The 21,160-nt window shown below is 51.1% G+C and overlaps 1 protein-coding gene across 4 annotated transcripts; it reads left to right on the top strand.

Moving 5' to 3' along the window:
- Nucleotides 1-2: 2 nt before the first annotated feature.
- On the top strand, nt 3-20,575 carry HSF1 (heat shock transcription factor 1; the record flags this gene model as incomplete). 4 transcript variants are annotated; one of them, XM_080695236.1, is made up of 14 exons in its annotated part: nt 3-119; nt 15,721-15,829; nt 16,170-16,306; nt 16,463-16,587; nt 17,811-17,886; nt 17,956-18,017; nt 18,120-18,216; nt 18,317-18,453; nt 18,540-18,806; nt 19,146-19,232; nt 19,911-20,016; nt 20,096-20,161; nt 20,231-20,300; nt 20,370-20,575. In XM_080695236.1, 14 exons carry the CDS (start codon nt 3-5, stop codon nt 20,573-20,575), a joined length of 1,662 nt encoding a protein of 553 aa, XP_080551362.1. The 4 variants fall into 4 exon arrangements, with proteins under 4 accessions (XP_080551362.1, XP_080551364.1, XP_080551363.1 ...); XM_080695238.1 differs by lacking the exon at nt 19,146-19,232; XM_080695237.1 differs by lacking the exon at nt 20,096-20,161.
- Nucleotides 20,576-21,160: the final 585 nt, after the last annotated feature.

The raw sequence follows: 21,160 nt of genomic DNA, 5'->3' as shown, positions 1-21,160 counted from the left end.
AAATGGACCTAGCCGTGGGCCCCGGCGCGGCGGGGCCCAGCAACGTCCCGGCCTTCCTGACCAAGCTCTGGACTCTAGTGAGCGACCCAGACACCGACGCACTCATCTGCTGGAGCCCGGTAAGGACTGGCGCGGGCCCGGGCTGCGCGGGAGTGGCCCGCGGAGGGGGCCTGCCGGGTGCGGCCCTCCACGCCTCCCCTCGGGGGCAGCGGCCAGCTCCGGCTCGCTCGCCCCAGCGCCGCGAGGTCCCGCGTCTGCGCGGGCTGAGCCCTAAGTTTCCCCGGGACGCGGAGGACGCGGCCTCCGGCTCTTGCGTCCTCGGCTCACTGACGAGCGCCGCGACGCCCGCGGCTCTCCCGGTGTGTCCGTAGCCATCGGAGAAAGATCAGGGACTGGCACTAGTGGGAGAGTGTGTTCTGTGGGGAAGAGAGGAGCAGGAACAGGGAGAAAAACGTGAAGTCCCGGCTGACCCCAGACCGTTTTCAGGCGCCAGAGCAATTTTGCCCCGGTCCTGCCAGGGCGACGTCGGGCCCTCTTCAGTTGCCTGGCAGCAGGCTGTGCATTCGGCCAGCTCTGCAGGATGAGCAGCGCGGGCTGGCAGAGGTGATTTCGGGCATGTGTCTGTAATTGGAGATTAGAATCTGCCTTCACATCCTCGCTGGACAGTGTGCCAGCTGAAGGCCAGAGCTGGTAAATGGTGGCTTGAAGGCACGTTGACCCGGAGAGAGTCTTGAGAGGAACTGTGAGAGGCCAAGTGTCACCAAACCTGCCTCACCCACTGGGAACCCAAACTTGGAGCTTCTCAGGGTGCTGGCCCTTCTGTACACCAGCCCCATCCTCAAGCCATTAGGAACAGAAAAGCCTGGACAGAAGCTAGCTCAACTTGGATGCTAGGCTCTCCCCCCCTCAGTTGTCTGCTTAAGCTTTGCTCTTGGTAAAGAGTGTTGGAGAACAAAGAGGAGACTAGAAATTATGCGCCTTTATTCTTGCTAGAAGCACTGTGTTCGTCCCAGTGGCACCTCCTCTGTGTTAGTCTTCCCTGCTCCCCAGACCTAAAAAGATCAGTGTCCTTTCCTGGAGGCCACCTAAGGCCATTTTCGTTTATTCACTTCTTGTAGACGTAGAACTAGCTGTACTGGTCACAGGAAATGACCCTATATTTCTATCTTCCTTTACACTTCTTTCCTTCTCTGCCTTGTTCCACTTAACTCAGAGAGCTCTCTTATCTAGATGAGGAAGGGCATCAGAAATCCTCAGGAGCCGGGCGTGGTGGCGCACACTTGTAATCCCAGGATTTGGGAGGCTGAGACCTGGAGGATCGTGGTTCGCGGACAGCCTCAGCTACTCATTGAGGCCCTCTGCAACTCAGTGAGACCCATTTTCAAAATAAAGAATAAAAACTAGGGCAGGGGGTGTAGCTCGGAGGTCGAATGCCCCTGGGTTCCATCCCCAGACCTGCAAAAAAAAAAAAAAGAAAAAAGAAATCCTCAGGATATTCCTGAGCTAATCCTACTAGGAAGATTCATCCTGTCTCCTACTCTTCCTACTATTTCTGCTTATAAATTGTGAGACCTATGGGTAAAATGCCAGTTCCCAGGACCCGCAGGGTGTTCTGGGAAGGGCCTTTGAGCAGGAAGTCGGATCTAATCAGGCATATGACCAGCCTCCACCCATGACTCCACACTACCTGTGGGCCCTGTTAACTGGTTCTCCCTGGGGAGAGACAGCTATTGAAATGTGAGTTTGGGTTCTACCTGGTCTGTGTGAAGCAGCTGTCATTTTAAGCAGGAGGCAGCAGTGGGGGCTTACATGATGATGAGTACAAAAACCAAACACAGGTTTAGAAATGGAAGGAAGCCACCGGGCGTGGTGGCGCACGCTTGTAATCCCCGCGCTTGGGAGGCAGAGACAGGAGGATTGTGCAGGTTCGAAGCCAGCCACGCACGCTGGCTTAGGAGACCCTGTTTCCAAATAAAAATGTAAAAATAGGTCTGGGAGTGTAGCCCGGAAGTAGAAGGGCTTCCAGGAACCCCAGTACCACCAAAAAAAAAAAAAGAAAGAAAGAAATGGAAGGAAGCCCTTGTCCAGGCTGGCAGGGGATACTGAGCTTCTTGGAGATGGACACCTGGCCCAGAAAAAGGAAATGATGTCCCTGTCCTATGGTCTTGAGGCCACATAAACGGGACCTGTGGCCTCTGTTAGCAGGGTCCCATCATGGACCCTCCTGTAGGCTTACTGCCCATTGTCTCACCCTCAGAGACCTCAGAAGGCTCTCTGGTCCATGCTTGGATATGTTCTCCTTGGCTCTGGAAGTCTCACATGCTGCTACAAAGAACCCTCCCTGTTTGAAGGAGAGTAGTGGCTAATACTCTTAAGTTGAATACCTGGAGACCTCCCGGCTCCAGAAACCCTTTACTGCACCTAATTTGGTCAAGACTCCCAACCTTGCTATTTGGGTACAGAACTGGTCAACACTCGGAGACTCCATGCTACTGGTCTTTATGGTGTTTGTTTCCCCAACCCTATCTGTCATCCAGTTACAAATGACTTGCCCAAACAGGAAGGACCTCGGGAGACCTGAATGTTCCCTAGACAGGTCCTGGAGGACAGCGTCGCTCCATCTGCCCTGGGAAAGGAATGTGCTGAGCGCAAGGTAGGGCCCATATAGGTGTGAGCGTGGACATGAATGGACTCTTTGATGCCTTGTCCTAAAGGTGGTCCTGGGTCTGGTACCCAGAGCATAAAGAATCGGGCTGAGATCCTCTGTCTCAGACCCCAGTCACACCTGGCTCTATTTTTATTTTGAAACAGGCCTGTAACGTAGAGATGCTGCGTGTGCGCTGTACCACTTGAGTCATGCTGGAGACACCAGGGCCTCCAGCCCTTGCAGCACATGCCACGGCCTGCCCCGAGGTGTGGCCTCAGTAGTTTGGGCCCACCGCCAGGGCTTCAAGGGTGCAGCTAACAGGCCTGTTAGTTCCTGCTAGCTACCTGAGGATGAGCCCACCTAGCTGTGAGATCCAGCGAGCAGGGTTGGCTGCCCCTGTCCTGGGGTTCAGGGCACAACCTGAGGCTAAGGGTGCTGCTTTTGAAACTCAAGTGAGCACACAAGGAACACCTGGGTGGCCAGATCCCTACCCCTGCCTTCCTGCAGAGACCGCTCTGCCTGAAGGGTGACTGGTGGCTGGTACTCATCAGTCCCTGGGCTCAATGCCTTGATGACTTCTAGTCCTCAGTCTCTGAAACTCACTTGAGCCTTAACCTATAGTGTCATTCCTGTCCCAAAGAGAAGAAAACTACACCATCAGGCTAGGACCAGTGTGAGGCCAGAGAAGTGCCCAGGAGTCAGCACGTAAGAAGGCCCTCACTGTCAGGACTATCCGAGGGTGGGGTGGGCCCCCAAAAGGAGTGGTTCAATAAACTGTGCACCTGGGTGCCTCCTTGTGGCCAGGCCACAGGTTCGAGGACAGCCTCAGCAATTTAGCAAGACCCTGTTTCAAAACCAAAAAATAAAAAGAGTTGGGGGTGTAGCTCAGGTAGAACAACCATGGGTCCAATTTCCCCCCATACATATACACACAGAGTAAAGTAAATGAAATACATGGATAGTTAAGACCACTATATACAATAGCACTGCACATATATGATACATATGACAGGTACACAGAAGATTCAGATGTCAGCAAACTACAGCTTGTGGTTCCATTGCCTGTTTCTGTTAAGTTTTATTGGGAACCAGCCACATCCACTCATCTTTTTCTGTGCCTGTTTTTGTTTTGTTTTGTTTGTGGTACTGGGGATGGAACCCGAGAGCATTCTACTTCCGAGGTATACTCCAGCCCTATTTTTTTAATTCTTATTATTTTAAAACAGGGTCTCACTGAGTTGCAAAGGGCCTCACTAAGTAGCTGAGACTGGTCATGAACAGTGATCCTCCTTGTAATCTCAGCCTCCCAAATGCTGGGATTACAGGATTACAAACATGCGCCACCACGCCAGGCTCTGTGCCTGTTTTTGGTTTTTGGGTTTTAGGGGTTTTTTTGTTTGTTTGTTTTGTGGTACTGGGGGTAGAACCCAGGGACTTGTCTACCTCCGGACTACACTCCCAGACCCATTTTATATTTTATTTGGAAGCAGGGTCTCACTAAATTGCTGAGAGCCTCACTAAGTAGCTAAGGCTGGCTTCGAACCTGTGTCATCCTCCTGTCTCAGCTGCCCAAGCGCAGGGATTACAAGCGTGCACCACCACGCCCGGCTCTGTGCCTGTTTTCATGCTACCACTGATAGGAGCAGCCCAAAGTTAGTGACGGGATCTTCAGATTTGGTTATAAAATATTTAATGACAAAAAAAGGATCCACAGGAGCCTGGTCCTACCTGAGTTTAGAGTCTCTGGCGACACATTATCTTTTCCGAGCATCAAGCCAAGAGTGTCAGTCTGGTTTGAAAAAGGCAGAAATAACCAGATGTGAAAAAATTAAGAAAGCAACAGAGTTGCTGAATGAAGGGAATATCAAGTTGGAATCTAAGGAGGATATCAAGAAAAAAGCAAGCCAGGCTAGGTGGTGGTGTGTGCTTGGGAGGCTGAGACAGGAGGATCATGGTTCATGGCCAGCCTTAGCTACTTAGGCCCTTTGTAACTCAGTGAGACACCGTTTCTAAATAAAGAATAAAAATTAGGGCTGGGGATATAGCCCAGAGGTAGAATGCCCCTAGGTTCCATCCCCAGTACCTCCAAAAAAGAAAGAAAGAAAAAAGTGACAGAGGAGGAGGAAAAATTATATTAAGAAAATTACAGCCGGGCGTGGTGGAGCACGCTTGTAATTCCCGCGCTTGGGAGGCGGAGACAGGAGGATCGCGCTGGTTCAGAGCCAGCCTCGCTGGCTTAAGAGACTCTGTTTCCACATAAAAATGTTAAAAAAAAAAAATAGGTCTGGGAGTGTAGCCCATAGGAGTGTAGCCCGGAGGTAGAAGGGCTTCCAGGAACCCTAGTACCACCAAAAAAAAGAGAAAGAAAGAAAGAAAGAAAATTACAGACTTCAATAATGAGTTTGAAATAACAAAGAAAAGAGAGCTTTTGATGAAAGAAAGTGTCAAGATTAAAATATCTGACTTAAGCCAGACATGCTGGCACCTGCCCCAGCACTTGGGAGGCTGAGACAGGAGGTTCATGCTTAGCAGACAGCCTCAACTACATAGTGAGGCCCTTTGCAACTCAGGGAGCCCCTGTTTCAAAATAAAGAATAAGCTGGGCGTGGTGACACATGCTTGTAATCCCCACACTTGGGAGACTGAGACTAGGATCGTGGCCAGCCTCAGCTACTTAGTGAGACCCTCTGCAACTTAGTGAGATCTTGTTTCAAAATAAAGGATAAAAAAATAGGGCAGAGGCTGTAGCTCGGAGGTCAAATGCCCCTGGGTTCCATCCCCAAACCAGCAAAAAAAAATAAAAATTAGGGCTAGCGACCCTATTTCCAAATAAAGTATAAAATAGGTCTGGGAGTACAGCCCGGAGGTAGAAAAGCCCCTGGTTTCCACCCCCAGTACCACCCAACCAAAAAAAAAAAAAAAAAAAAAAAAATAGGACTTGGGATTTGTTTATTTATTTATTTATTTATTTATTTATTTATTTTTGGTGGTACTGGGGTTCCTGGAAGCCCTTCTACCTCCGGGCTACACTCCCAGACCTATTTTATATTTTTGAAACAGGGTCTCTTACGCCAGCGCGGCTGGCTTCAAACCTGTGTGATCCTCCTGTCTCCGTCTCCCAAGCGCGGGGATTTCAAGCGTGCGCCACCACGCCCGGCAAGGACTCGGGATTTAGCACAGAGATAAAATGCCCCTGCGTTCCATCCCCAGTACTCCCCCCCCCCAATAAAAAACTTATGAAACCAGGCAAATGCTTTGAAATGAAAGTGAAGTCAAAGAAAAGCCTCAAAATAATGCTGAATGCTTAAGACTAAAAAAAGAATGAGAATTTCATAAGAAAGATAACTTGGAAAGTGTTTACGGAGCTTTCCAAACAAAAATCGAATTTTTGGAGTTGACATTGGCACAGAAATATCTTCAGGAAAACAAATAACTTTTTGCGAGTTGATGAGCCGTCTGAGACTTGATCAAAGCATTTAAGAATCAAATTGTTGTGGTGGGTGCAGAAATGGTCCCCTCACAGTGACACTTGTTCCCAGCATGAGGTCCAGAATGTTTAGTTGGTATCTAGAACTAGTTCATTAGCACATAAAATAATCTTTGTCTTGTCAATCACTGGGACTTTACAGGTTCTTGTCTGATTTCTAAAGGAAGAGAAAGAGGCAGGTGCTGTTTCCATACCGGCGTTCCCCTGCCCCTTAGCTGATCTCTCCTTTCTGTCCTGTACTTTTCATTCTTTATTCTTACTTACCTCGGTCAGCCAAGCACACAAGAAGGAATGCTCAGCTTACTGACTCAATTTTGTTGGTGCTATTTCCACCCCAAAAGGTGATTGCTTTTATTTTAATCCTCCTCCAATCATAAGATGTCTGTTGACAGAGGTCCTCTGAAGCTGTTCATCTGTAAAAGCCAGTTTTTTCCATTTTCTCTGTGTATCTGTAGAGTTAAAAGTCCGGGGCACCTGCACCATTGCTTAGCAATTTGTGCCCGCCAGTTTTCTTCCTAATGCCAGTGTTGGTTAGAATGAAGATAAGTTATCCACTTGGGGAGAGACATAGTCACCACACGGCCATCAGGATTCGTTTCACTAGCAGCGCGAAGCATTGCAAAACAACACCGTACCTGTGGTTGGATCAGACTTAGTATTGCCACCACATTCTAGCATACCTTATTTTTCCACTGTTAGTGCTCCTGACTAGCTAGAAGGGTTCGGTTTCACTGGTATCTAAAAGTGTTGAAAGTATTTAACAAGACCCTAGTTTGGGGCAGGTGGGTCAAGGGAACAAAACTTGAGGGATGTATTTTATTAGTACCAAGTGCTAACAGTAGGTCCATGTTTTCTTTTGTCATTGTTATTAGACTAGTGTAAATATGAAATGTTCGCAAATGCCTTAGATCTTCTGGTGTTAAGGTAGAGGGCTTAGAACTAGTTTTAGGCTAAGTATTATTTTAATACTGAGTTTTTACATATGCTGTTTTACACCCTTATATTTGGGGGTTTTTTATTTTTTAATTTTTATTTTTTGTGTGTGTGGTACTGGGTTGGAACCCAGGGGCTGTCTACCTCCGGGCTATACTCCCAGACCTATTTTATACTTTATTTGGAAACAGGGTCTCACTAAGTTGCTGAGAGCCTCACTAAGTAGCTGAGGCTGGCTTCAAACCTGCACAATCCTTCTGTCTCAGCCTCCCAAGTGCTGGGATTACAAGTGTGCACCACCACACCTGGCCACCCTTATATCTGAAAAATTAGCAAACATAAAACATTCACTTTGGGGATATGCAGCAGTTGCCATCTGTTTAAATAGTTTGCATTTCTAGAAGTATTTTCTATTTTTATTTTCTAAATATTTAAATTAGTAATTTTTTGCTTAAGAAAAATTAATTCTGCCAGAGAATTATAATGTACTTTATAATCAAATATAGAATGGAAAATAGTTATTAGAGTAAGTCATGACTTATGTTCTTATTTTAGTCCATTTATCTACTAAATCCTAAGTCCTATAAACATTATTGTGTGTATATTATTAATATGCAGAATAAGTTTACAAGTAAAGCCCTTTTCATTTAGCAGTAGTAGTAATAATAATAATAATAGGGCTGGGGCTGTCGCTCAGAGATAGAATGCCCCTGGGTTCAATCCCCAGTACCACAGAAAAAAATTATATGTGTATAATTAAGTTAAAATGTAATATAATTAATATTATATTAACAATATAATTAGGTTAAAATAAAAGAATGGAAAAAGAGGCAGTAGTCCTTCCTTGTCCATAGTTTCAATTAGCCACAGTCAAGCACAGTCTGAAAATAGTAAGTATAAAATTCCAGAAGCATATATACAATTCGCAAGATTTAAATTGCACGCCATTCTCAGTAGTGTGTTGAAATCTCATATTGTCCTGCCTAGGATGTGAATCGCCCTTTGTCCAGTATGTGTACACTATATTTGCAACCCACCTGTTATCACTCAAAACCCAGCTCCGATGTTAGATGGTCTGTCAAGGTGTCACATGCTTGTGTCCAGTACCTGGTGCAGTGACTAATGCCGTCATCACACCTGCACCCCTGGCCTCACTTCATCTTGTTCTGTAGGCATCTCATCTCCATCACAGGAAGAAGGGTAGGTGCTCTACAAGGAAGGGGCACACTCACATAGCTTCTTATGCTCTGTCTTATTATTGTTAGTCTCTTACTGTGCCTAATTTATAAATTACACTCCATCTTAAGTACATACATAGAGGAAAAAGCAGAGTATGTATGGGGTTCAGTAGCATCTGAGGTTTCAGATGTCCACTGGGAGGCTTAGAACATATCCCCCACAAATAAGGGGGAAAGAGAAGAAAGGGGGGAAAAGAAAATGAAATGGTCCTGCATTGACATTCACAGGAATTGTTTCTAGGACTCCCCGTGGATACCAAAATATAAGGATTCTCAAGTCCTATGTATAAAATGGTGTCGTGTTTGCATATAAACTACACATATTTTCCCATATACTTAATTTTCTCCTGTATACTCATAATCATGCTTTTCCTTTTCTCTCTACATTTTGTTGCTGTTGTTAATGTGGTGCTGAGGACAGAATCCAGGGCCTCTCTCTTGCTAGCCAAGTGCTCTCCACTGAGCCCCGCCCCCAGCCCTCCGGTGACTTGTAGTGCTAAATACAACGGAAATGCTGTGTGAATGGTTGTGGTGCTGTATTGTTTGGAGAATAATGACAAGGGGAAATGTCTCTACATGTTCAGTATAGACACAAAGTGTGTGTGTGTGTGTGTGTGTGTGTGTGTGTGTGTAAAAGCCATGTGTGATGGCGCACACTTGTAATCCCAGAATTTGGGAGGCTGAGACAGGAGAATCACAGGTTCAAAGCCAGTTTCAGCAACTTAGAGAGGCCTTCTGCAACTTAGTGAGACCCTATTTCAAAATAAGAAATAAAATGGTGTTGAGGGTATAACGTGGAGGTAGAATGCCATTCCCATACTGGGAATGGGAATGTTCCATGTTCCATCCCCAGTACCCCAAAAGTAAGTAAACGTGTGTTTATGAATGATGAAAATATTAGGGGGCTGAGGGTTGACCCCAAGGGCATGCTACCTCTGAGCTACACCCCTAGCCCTATTTTATTTTATTATTTTGAAAGAGGGTCTCACTAGGTTGATGACAGTCTCACTACTTGCTGAGGCTGTCCTTGAACCTGTGATCCCCCATCTCATCTTGTCCCTATTAATAGGCAGTCGTCCCCCCCCCCAAGTATTAGGAATTAAACCCAGGAGCATTCTGAGCTACATCCTCAGCCCTATTTTTTATTCCTTATTTTGAAACGGGGTCTCACTAAGTTGCAGAGGGCCTCACTAAGTAGCTGAGGCTGGCTTCAAATCTATGTGATCCTCTTGTCTCAGCTTCCCAAGCGCGGGGATTACAAGTGTGCCCACCACGCCCGGCAATAGGCAGTTTCTGATGCCCCATTCCCTGTCCTGCTTCCTTGTGTCTGTACGTATCTTTCACTTTTTGTTGAAGCTGATATATTGTAGAGCTCATGGTGGCCATCCCTCTCCTCCCATGCTTATTTCTGTTCTGACTTCCTGGCAGCTGGTGTCTTGGCCAGGCTGCTTCATAAAGGAAGACTGCTTCTCTCTGGTCTCTCTTCACTGCCCTGCAGGTATCACACCCAGCCTCCAAACTCCAGTAATTACTGCCTGGTTGTGTGGTTTTTTATAATGCCCTGGGGTGCGGATTATTGGGCAGTCATATCCAGTTAATCTGAACAGTGGTGAGGTGATTTGGCTTGGTTTTGGGCGAAGTTGCTGGGCTGTTGTTGGGGATGTTTCTGCGTTGGGATGGGGGCTGTTAAGTCAGCTTTAGGTTTCGTCTGATTCAGGAGGGCTCTTCTCAGCTGATCACACTGGCTAGAGCTTCACCTGGTGCTCCGACTAAGGCTGGGACTTGCCTGCACAGATTCTCAGGAAGTGAACACCCGTGGAGAGGACCTGCCTCTCTTCTGAGTGTACGCTCCCAGCCACTCCTCTGAACAGCAGGCTGGTCCGTAGCTGCTGATCTTCTCAGCTTGATACTTCCTAGAGTGCACACTCCACCCGACATGCAGCTGTGGTCTGGGTGATTGACCCGTGTTCTTGAGGTGCTGGGCCTGGGCAGAGTCTTTGGGATGTTACCTGCCTTCTTGGCCACACTCAGCAGGAATATGTTCTCTTCGGCCTAGAACTCCAGGAAGAGAGGACAAAACATCCTGGTGTATTCCTACAGTGAAGTCTAAGCCTTGAGGGGAGCCAAGATGGAGGTCCTAAGAGGAGCGTCAAGCAGTCAGTGACCACTGTTACGGGAGCCAGCTGCTGCAGCTCCATGGACTAACTGCTCCTTCATGCTTAGATGCCTTGAGAGCAGTTCCCAGAGGCTCCACATGGTCTAAATGAACTTTGTGTGTTTCACTGGGAGAGCTTCTGCGAAGCCTCACACTGCACCCCATACAGGATCTCCCCTTCACTCTCCAAGGGTAGTGTTTCTGGGCATGGAATTCTCCATCTGTGGGCCTCCTTCCTGCAGGTTGTTACCAGGTCACCTGGTCTGCAGGCTCTGCCCTTCACCTTTTATATTTGGTAGTTCCTACTGACGTGTTGAAATCTAGGTGCGAATCTCTTTAAGTTTACCCTAAAGTTTGTTAGCTTCCTGGGTATTTTCCATCAAATTTGGGGAGCTGTTAGCCATTTTTTCCAAATATATTATTTTTCTCCCTTCTCTTCCTTTCTCTCAGATTCCCATGGTACATGAGTTTTACATACAATGATGTCTCATGGGTCTCTGAAGCTCCAGGTTTTTTGTTTGTTTTGTGGTACTGAGGATTGAACCAGAGGCATTATCCCTCTGAGCTACACCTCCAGCCTGTTTTGTAATGGTATGAGATGGAGCCAGGGGCTCTTGTTCTTAGCTAGTTTAGAAAAAATGGCCAGAACTATACTACTGCAAGCTTAAGCAAATTTTATTATTACAAAGATAGAAAGGACAGAGCCTGGCGTGGTGGTGCACGCTTGTAATCCCAGCATTTGGGAGGCTGAGACCCGGAGGATCGCAGTTCGCGGACAGCCTCAGCTACTTAGTGAGGCCCTCTGCAACTCAGTGAGACCTGGTTTCAAAATAAAGAATAAAAACTAGGGAAGGGGGTGTAGCTCAGAGGTCAAATGCCCCTGGGTTCCATCCTCAGACCCGCAAAAAAAAAAAAAAAAAGTTAGCTTGAAGGTGGGCATAGTGGCACATGACTGTAGTCCTACTACTTGGGAGGCTGAGACAAGTTGAAGGACAGCTGCAGCAATTTAGTGAGGCTCCACAACTTAGTGAAACCCTGTTTCAAAATAAAAAATAAAATAAGATAGAGCTGGTGATATGACTTGGAGATAGAATACTCCTGGGTTCAGTCCTCAGTGCCACACACACACACAAACTTGAAATCTTTGTCTCGTGAGTCCAATACCTGGACGTCCTCAGGTACTGTTTATATTGACTGCTATGGGCCACAGCTTGTGTTTTTGCATGTCTCATAACTTTTTGTTGAAAAGTAGACTTTTTTTTTCTTTTTTTTTTTGCAGGTCTGGGATGGAGCCTAGAGGCATTTGACCTTCAAGCTACACCCCCTGCCCAAATTTTTATTCTTTATTTTGAAACAGAGTCTCACTGAGTTGCGAAGGGCCTCACTAAGTAGCTGAGGCTGTCCGCGAACCGCGATCCTCCTGTCTCAGCCTCCCGAATGCTGGGATGACAAGCGTGCTCCACCACGCCCGGCTAAAAGTAGACTTTTAATTCACATAATGTGGCAGCTCTAGAGAGTTCCTTTTCCCGGCATTTGCTGCTGTTCACGATAGTTACTTGCCAGGTGACTTTGCTGAACTAATCTGTAAAGCCTGTATTCTTTTTGGTGGACAGGCAGCCTCTGTCCAATTAGATTAGACAGGTAGATGGAGCAGAAGTCTTGGAAAATGCCGCAGCCAGTAAGTCTGTGTGTGTGTCAGGGCACACCTTCAGCACAGCCCACAGTGGACAGCTCCACTTCATCCTTCACTTCCTGCTTCTTTATGTAGCTTGAGAACTGGGGCCCCTCTCAGGTCTTTCCCTAACCTGCGCACAACGTCTAGATTCCCAGGAATATTCAGAGCTCCTCAGAAGCCCTAATGGACGCTCGTTACCCGCTTCTTCATTTAAGTTCTCTGGTTAGCCTGTGTTATATGCTACCTTCAGCAGTCACAGTCTTTCAAAGTTGCCTATAGCTAGCATGGTGGCACATGCTTATAAGCCCAGTACTGGGAGGCTCAAACAAGAGGATTGCTGGTTTGAGGACAGCCTCAGCAATTTAGTGAGACCCTGCTTCAAAATAAAATAGGGCTGGGAGTACAGCTCAGATGCAGAATGCTTTGGTTTCAATCTCCAGCACCAAAGATAAATAAAATTTGCTTCTAGCTGGGTATGGTGGTGCAAGCCTGTAATCTTAGTACTTGTGAGGCTGAGACAGAAGGATCACAGGTTTGAGGACAGCCTCAACAAGTAGTGAGACTCTCATCAACCTAGCAAGATTCTGTTTCAAATTAAAACTAAAATAGGTATGGTAGTATAACTCTGAGGTAGAATACCCCTGGGTTCAATCCCCAGTGCCAAATAAAATTTCCTCTAAGGTGGTATAGTGGTGCATGCCTGTAATCCAGTACTTGGGAGATTGAGACAGGAAGATTGCAGGTTTGAGGACAACTTCAGCAATTTAGCAAGGCTCTCAGAAACCTAGTGAGATTCTGTTTCAAGATAAAAAATAAGCCAGGTATGGTGGTGCATGCTTGTAATCCCATTACTTGTGAAGCTGAGACAAGAAGCTTGCAGGTTCGTGGCTAGCCTCAGCTACTTAGTGAGGCTCTCAGCAATTTAGTGAGAACCTGTTTCAGATAAAAAAAATAAAATAAGCCGGGCATGGCGGTGCACACTTGTAATCCCAGCATTTGGGAGGCTGAGACAGGAGGATCGTGGTTCGCGGACAGCCTCAGCTACTTAGGCCCTTTGCAACTCAGTGAGACACCAGTTCAAAATAAAGAATAAAGCCAGGCGTGGTGGCGCACGCTTGTAATCCTTGCACTTGGGAGGCAGAGACAGGAGGATTGCGCAGGTTCAAAGCCAGCCGCGCTGGCTTAAGAGACTCTGTTTCCAAATAAAAATATATAAAATATAGGTCTGGGAGTGTAGCCCGGAGGTAGAAGGGCTTCCAGGAACCCCAGTACCACCCCCCAAAAAAAAATTAAAAAAAAATAGGGTAGGGGGTGTGGCTTTTGGAGGTCAAATGCCCCTGGGTTCCATCCCCAGACCCGCAAAAATAAATAAATAAATAAATAAATAAAATAAAGCTGGGGATGTGGCTCGGAATTAGCATGTCCTTGGGTTCAATGCCCACCACCAAAAAGAAGAAAGAAAATGTCGTTAGGTGTTTAAACAAACACTCCTTGTGGGGGGAGACTTTTTTACCCTGGGAAAATTTCAAGTCTGGTTTAGGTGAACCAGCCTTGTAGATTCTTCCAGAGTCCGGACAGTAGGGTCCTCTGGGAAAGGGGCATTGTAGCCCCAGCACTACTTCACACCCCAGTGCTCCCTGCTGCTGCAGCTGTCTGGTTTTGAAGCTGCGGAGAGGGAGCAGAACTGGGCAGGCCAAGTGCCAGGTGGCTGCTCTTACTGAGAGACACGGACGCCATTCTTTGTCTGCTGCCAGCACATGGACTGTTGCTGAGAGCCCTGCTGTTTCTCCATGCTGCTCTGGAGCCCTTCCTCCCATCTCCACTGTGTGCTCACTCTTGCTTCCACAGTCCGTGGTGGGAAGCAGCTCCAGAGCCAACCAGCAAACACCCTGGGGCTCTTTTCTCTACAGTTCCCATCCTGGTCAGGGAGAGACTTGCTGCCACTGGGGCTTTTTAGCTTTGACTTCTTTTTTTTTTTTTTTTTTTTTTTTACTGGATTGAACCCAGTGGCCTTCTACCTCTGAGCTACACCCCCAGCCCTAATTTAGTCTTTATTTTGAAACAGGGTCTTGCTAAGTTGTAGAGGGCTTCACAAGTTACTGAGGCTGGCCATGAGCCTGCGATCCTCTGGTCTCAGCCCCCAAGTACAGGGACTGATCATGGGTTTGAGCGCTTCCCCCAAGTCGACATCCCCTTCCCATCCTGCAGGCTTCCTCCCTACCCCTCGCCCCCTTGACTTCTCTGCTGAGCCACCATGGCTGCCCTGCCAGCCCCTCCAGATGGTTTCTGGGCTGAGTTCTGGGAAGAACTGGAAGGCAAGGCCATACTCAGTATTTGGCACCCTTTGGTTCTTGTCTTCCATGGCAAAAGAATGAAGCTGCCTTTCCGAGCACAGCTGTGTCTTATAGTAATGAGGCTTTGGCTACCACTTCCTTGGCTGCCTCAATTTGAGGTCTTTTTTTTTTTTTTTTTTTTTTTTTTGCGGTACCAGGGATGGAACCCAGGAGCATTCAACCTCCGAGCTACATCCCCAGCCCTATTTTTATTCTTTATTTTGAAACAGTCTCACTGAGGTTCAAAGGGCCTAAGTAGCTAAGGTTGTCCATAAACCATGACCCTCCTGTCTCAGCCTTTCCAATGCTGGGATTACAAGCTTTAGCCACCACGCCCAGGGCTGTCTCTTTTTGTGTGTGTGGAAATACTGGAGATCAAACCCAGGCCATTCTACCTCCAGACTGTACCCTCATCCCTATTTTATTTTTTATTTTGAAACAGGACTCACTAAGTTGCTGAGTCTGTCTGTAAACCTGTGATCCTCCTGTCTCAGTCTCCCAAGTACTGAGATTAGAGGTGTGCACCCCCACACCCAGATCATAGCTTTTTTTTTTTTTTTTTTTTTTTTTTTTTTTTTTTTTTTTGGTGCTGGGGATTTAACCCAGGGGCATTCTACCCCTGAGCTACACTCCCACCCCGATTTTTTTGTGTGTATGTGGGTCTGGGGATGGAACCCAGGGGCATTCGACCTCTGAGCTATATCCCTGCCCTATTTTTTATTCTTTATTTTGAAACAGGGTCTCACTAAGTATCTGAGGCTGGCTGCGAACTGCCATTTTCCAGTCTCAGCCTCCTGAATACTGAGATTTACAAGCATATGTTATCATGCCCGGCTTTTATTCTTTATTTTGAAATGAGGTCTAAGTTGCAGAGCGCCTCACTAAGTAGCTGAGGCTGGCCATGAGCCAGCTATCCTCCTGACTCAACCTCCCAAGTACTGGATTCAAGTACATGCCAACATGTCTGGCTCTCCAAGCTGTTCTTAAGGAAATTTTGCTGGTTAGCAATATGTGCCAGTCCACTATAGGATGGGCCAGAGTGTGTCGTGTTTCATGAAAATAAGCTTGCTGTCTGGGGACCACGAGGAAGGAGGACACCGTCTCTGGCTGCCTACCCCTGCCATCAGTCCTGGCTCTCACAGCTAGGAGGTGCTGGGGGCGCACACTGCCTCCCGCCAACCCCACAGGGTGGATGCCCCAGGCTGCCATCCCTGTCCCTGCTGTAAGTGTCCCACCATATATCTCCCGACAGAGTGGGAACAGCTTCCATGTGTTCGACCAGGGCCAGTTTGCCAAGGAGGTGCTGCCCAAGTACTTCAAGCACAACAACATGGCCAGCTTCGTACGGCAGCTCAACATGTGTGAGTTCCTGCCCCTGACTGGCGGTGCCTCCTTCCCAAGGTCTCAGGGAGAGCAGAGCCCAGCGTGTGGACCAGAGTGAGCCCTGGCTTTCTAACCAACAATGTGGTCTGAAGCCCAAGTCACCTGGGACTGGGCAAAGCACCTTTTCCTTGGGCATGAGGGTCCTCTTGAGCATGAGCCACGTGGGCTCTTAACATGCACGAGGCGGGCTGTATGAAAACAGGGTATCCCTCATGCCAAAGCCACCCAGCCACAACAGGCACTAGCTGGTAAGGCCCTTCTCCAGGGGCTTCCCTCGCCTGGCCCTCAGGCAGAGCCGCCCCACCCCTGTGTGCGCAGACGGCTTCCGGAAGGTGGTCCACATTGAGCAAGGTGGCCTGGTCAAGCCCGAGAGAGATGACACCGAGTTCCAGCACCCCTGTTTCCTGCGTGGCCAGGAGCAGCTCCTGGAGAACATCAAGAGGAAAGTGACCACTGTGAGTCACCCCAGAGCACAGCACCTGCCAGTCTCCCTCCCTCCTCTCTGCTCCCATCCAAGCCCTCTGCTGGCAGGCCCTTGGCCCTCCAGTTTCTCCTGGGGCCCAGGTGCAGCAGGGGCTCTGCCACACTCAGAGACTCTTGACCATGCCTAGGTGTCCACCCTGAAGAGTGAGGATATAAAGATCCGGCAGGACAGTGTCACCAAGCTCTTGACAGACGTGCAGCTAATGAAGGGGAAGCAAGAGTGTATGGACTCCAAGCTCCTGGCCATGAAGCAGTAGGTCCCGTGGCTCCAGAGGGAGGGACCAGGAGGCCCCCCGGGCCCTTTTCTGCAGAGCCGCTCTCCCGCCTTACCCCAGCCTTGCCTTCAGTGGCTTCTGTGGTAGGAGCTCTGGGCCTGCCAGTCTCCATACGCAGTCCGAGGTTGGGAGGTGCCTGCTGAGGTGCCCCTCTTCCCTGGGAAGGGCAGCCTCCGCCTGGTTACTGCAGCCACAGACTAGCTGGCTCCCACCCTGCCTCCTAGCCCCCCCCCACCCCAAAGCCAGGGCTGCTAGAGTCTAACGGATCCAGGCCGCTCGTTCCCTCCTGTGCTCCACCGCCCAGCCCCACTCAGTCCAGGTGTCAGGTTCTAAGCTGCCTACACCCAGGCCTGGGGGCACGAAGCAGTCAGGTTCTTTCTGGAACACAATATAAGCCCCCTGTGGCCCCCTCCTCAACCAGAACCCAGAGTTCTAGGGAAGCCTTTAACAGACAGCCCAGCACTTGAGGAACTGAGGCAAGGCTGCCCCAGAAGGCCAGCATGGATCTCTTCCCACCCACTTTGGGGGCATGGGCATGGGAGCCCCAGCCCCAGCTGTTGCCCTGGGCTGGCATGGCAGGTTCTCATAATGCCTTGTGGTGAAGGAGGCCCTGGGCTCACATTCCCTACATCAGGGCCCAGCAGAAGCCACTGGCTTTGGCCAGGTGGTAGGCCTGGTGGACATGGCCTTCCTCAAGGTATGGACAAGAGAGCCAGCCCACCAGAGTGGCAGGAATGCATCCCCTTGCTTACTTGGGTGGGGGAATAGTGTTCAGCAGCCCATCCCCGCCCCATACGGCCACCCTCACACCTGGTGAGGATCCCTGAGCCCCTGCAGGGCACCCCTACAGCCTGAAGAGGCTAGACTGTTCTGAAACCTATTCCTGGGGCCTCAGTAGGTGCAGGTAGCTGGGATTGGGGTGTCGGAGCTCCAAGAAGGCTCCCAGGAGCATTGGGCCAGCGAACATGCTGAGGTCCTGGGGAACCCCAGCAAGCCTGCCCTTTCCTCCCTCAGACGCTAGCCAAGCCCACCTGATACTTTTAACACCCTCCTCTGGAAGCGCAGCTGAGCCAGGAGCCAGTGAGCTCTCGCTTGGCTGCAGTCCTTGTCCCACACACCGGTTCTGCCTGGGGTTGGGGGTCTGTGGAGCACGCTGTCCGTGGCTTCTGGAGTGGCCCCATGACCCAGTGCTGTGTTGCAGTGAGAACGAGGCCCTATGGCGGGAAGTGGCCAGCCTGCGGCAGAAGCACGCCCAGCAGCAGAAAGTCGTCAACAAGGTAGCGCAGGGCCGGTGGCTGTGGGTCTTCCCCTTCTGGGCTGGGGTGACTGTCTTCTCTGCCCCACAGCTCATTCAGTTCCTGATCTCACTGGTGCAGTCAAACCGGATCCTGGGGGTGAAGAGAAAGATGTGAGACCCTGGGTTACCTGTACCCTCCTCTCAGGCCCTGGCCCATCCTGTTCTGCTTTGGCTGCGTCTTGACAGGCAGCTAAGCCCCCTCCTTCCCCACAGCCCCCTGATGCTGAGCGACAGCAGCTCTGCACACTCCGTGCCCAAGTATGGCCGGCAGTACTCCCTGGAGCACGTCCACGGTCCAGGCCCATACTCGGTGAGCCCTGGGCAGACCAGTGGGCTACCACAGTGCGGGTGCTGAGTGGGCGGGGCTACCACAGGCACACCCTACATGCAGCACCCAACTCTGTTCGCAGACTCCATCCCCAGCCTACGGCAGCTCCAGCCTCTATGCCCCGGACACTGTCACCAGCTCTGGGCCCATCATTTCTGACATCACTGAGCTGGCTCCCGCCAGCCCCTTGGCCTCCACAGGCAGGAGCATAGACGAGAGGTGGGTGCCCCCCAGCCCTCCTGTCACCTCACTGTGCCAGCCTCTTTGGGCTCAGGCACCTGCTGATGTGCCCCTCGCATGTCCAGGTCCCTGTCCAGCAGTCCCCTGGTGCGTGTCAAGGAGGAGCCCCCCAGCCCACCTCGAAGCCCCCGGGTGGAGGAGGCGAGTCCCAGGCACCCGACCTCTGTGGACACCCCCTTGTCCCCAACTGCCCTCATCGACTCCATCCTACGGGAAAGCGAGCCTGCCCCTGCCACCTCAGCTGCAGCGCCCACTGATGCCGGAGGCCACGCCCCCTCGCCCCAGCCCCCCTCTGCCCCCGAGAAGTGCCTCAGCGTAGCCTGCCTGGACAAGTGAGTACTGCCCCCTGGGCAAGTAGCCTGTTTTTGCTGGGACTGTCCAGAGGGATTTGCTGAGTGATGGGGAGGACCTGTCCCCCACCTCACCTTGGGGCTGGGGAGGGAGGCAAGTACCAAGCAGAGCACTGCAGCCCCAATATCGTGGGAGCCAGGGGTGCGGGAAATCTGGCATACCCTCTCGTTGCAAGCCACAGGTCCCTTGCCTGTCGTGCTGCCAGGCCGGCCCTGACCACCTACAGGCCTGCCCCAGAGGCTGTGAGTGAAGATGGTGGGCACAGTGCCTACCCCGACCCCCACCTGCAATGGGGGGGCTCTTGTCTTTGTATCTTGCAGTTTGGCTCGCGCTCCACAGATGTCTGGGGTCGCCCGCCTCTTCCCCTGCCCCTCCTCTTCCTTTCTGCATGGCCGAGTCCAGCCAGGGTTAGCGCTGCCCCGCTGGGGAGGGAGGAGGACTCCGCCAGAGCTCGGGCCCCTCCTGCAGTCAGTGACCAGACCCTGCCTGACAGATGGTGCCCAGGGAGGGCCTCCTGGGCTCTGCTCGCTGGTCTCCCCCTCTACAGGCAGGGGCCGTGATGGAAACGTGCCCCTACCTGGCCTGGCTGCCATACAGGCAGGATCCGGGCTGCTGTGCTAACCTCTCGGGGTGGGTGGGTCCCGAGGCACCTGTGGAACCATCTGGCTGCCCTTCCCATGGCCAACTGTGCCTGGTGGCCCAGGGGCTTTTGGGGGGTAGGAGAGGACCCAGCCACACTGAATACAGCCCTCATCCTTCCTTACTCTTTTCCAAGCACAACGGTGAGACTTTGTCTAGCCTGAAAACAGTGGGCCCCCTCCTGTTTATAGAGGCAAATCCCCTTTGTCCTGCAGCTTTCTGGGCCTGGCCTTCATCCCAAGGCCTCACAGGCCTTGCAGTGACAGGATGCCCCCATGGACCAGGCCACTCCCCTCCTTCAGTGTCCCTGGAGGGTAGAGCCCACCACTGCCCCCCCCATGTTGCCTGGGGAGGGGGTTGCTGCCAGAGGAGTGCCCTTCTCCACAGGAGGGTGTCTGGGCAGGGGCCTGGGGCACTGGTTCACCTGCCCACTCACCCTGGGTCAGGAATGAGCTCAGCGACCACCTGGAGGCCATGGACTCCAACCTGGACAACCTGCAAACCATGCTGACCAGTCACGGCTTCAGTGTAGACACCAGCGCCCTGCTGGACGTGAGTCTGCCCTGTCCTCTGCCCACTCCAGCCCACCATGCCCACAGGCCAACCCTGACTTCCCTCCCTCCTCCCGCAGCTGTTCAGCCCCTCGGTGACCATGACCGACATGAGCCTGCCTGACCTTGACAGCAGCCTGGCCAGTGTGCGTAGGCGGGCAGGGTGGGGGGTGGGGGCCCTGCAGCCGCCCTCACCACGCCCCTTCCACCCACAGATCCAGGATCTCCTGTCTCCCCAGGAGCCCCCCAGGCCTCTGGAGGTACAGAGTAGCAGCCCCGATTCAGGTGAGCCAAGCCCCACACCTGCGCCCCACTGCCCTCTACCTGTACCACCCTGACCCTGCCTGCCCACAGGGAAGCAGCTGGTGCAGTACACAGCACAGCCCCTGTTCCTGCTGGACCCAGACGCCGTGGACGCAGGAAGCAGCGAGCTGCCCGTGCTCTTTGAGCTGGGGGAGGGCTCCTACTTCTCTGAAGGAGATGACTACACAGATGACCCCACCATTTCCCTGCTGACGGGCTCCGAGCCCCCCAAAGCCAAGGACCCCACTGTCTCCTAGAGAGCCTGGGAAGAGCTGGGCTGCCTTGGGCCTGCCCTGCCCTCACGGCCAATGCCTGGGGCTGGGCAGCACCCGCAGCCTGGATGAAGGTCCCAGAGCCTGTGCACCTGCTGCCTTCGCCCCAGCCCCTCAGCCAGTGGCACGGTTGGGGATTCACAGTTGTGCTTGGACTGACGATAGGTTGTTCATAGAATTGTATTTTGGATTTTTACATGCGGGCCCCCTTCCCCCTTCACAGAGAACTATATACACACAGGTGGACGGACGGACGGACAGACAGGACAGGTAGAGATCTATAAATGGACAGTCTCTATGCTTTGGCCTGCGTGCTTCCCCCTGCCCTGGGGCAGCCAGGGAGATGGGATACAAGGGCAGGGCCCACCCACGCCTCAGGACCAGTGCCGGCTTGCAGGGGATTAGCCCTGACGTAGCTATGGGTGCCGGCAGGATTCCCACCTCCCAGTGTGTGTCCGCTCAAGGACAGGGGTGTGGGTGGGTGGAGCCAGGCCCACTCTGTCCACACGGCACCGAGCTGACTATGGGCTGAGGCAGCTTTGTCCATGCTGCCTCCGGTTTCCCTGGGGT

The sequence above is a fragment of the Muscardinus avellanarius genome (genome assembly GCF_963383645.1).
Source record: "Muscardinus avellanarius genome assembly, chromosome: 4".
NCBI lineage: Eukaryota > Metazoa > Chordata > Mammalia > Rodentia > Gliridae > Muscardinus > Muscardinus avellanarius.
The sequence above is the reverse complement of the archived record's forward strand: the minus strand, read 5'-3'. Positions and strand labels throughout refer to the sequence as shown.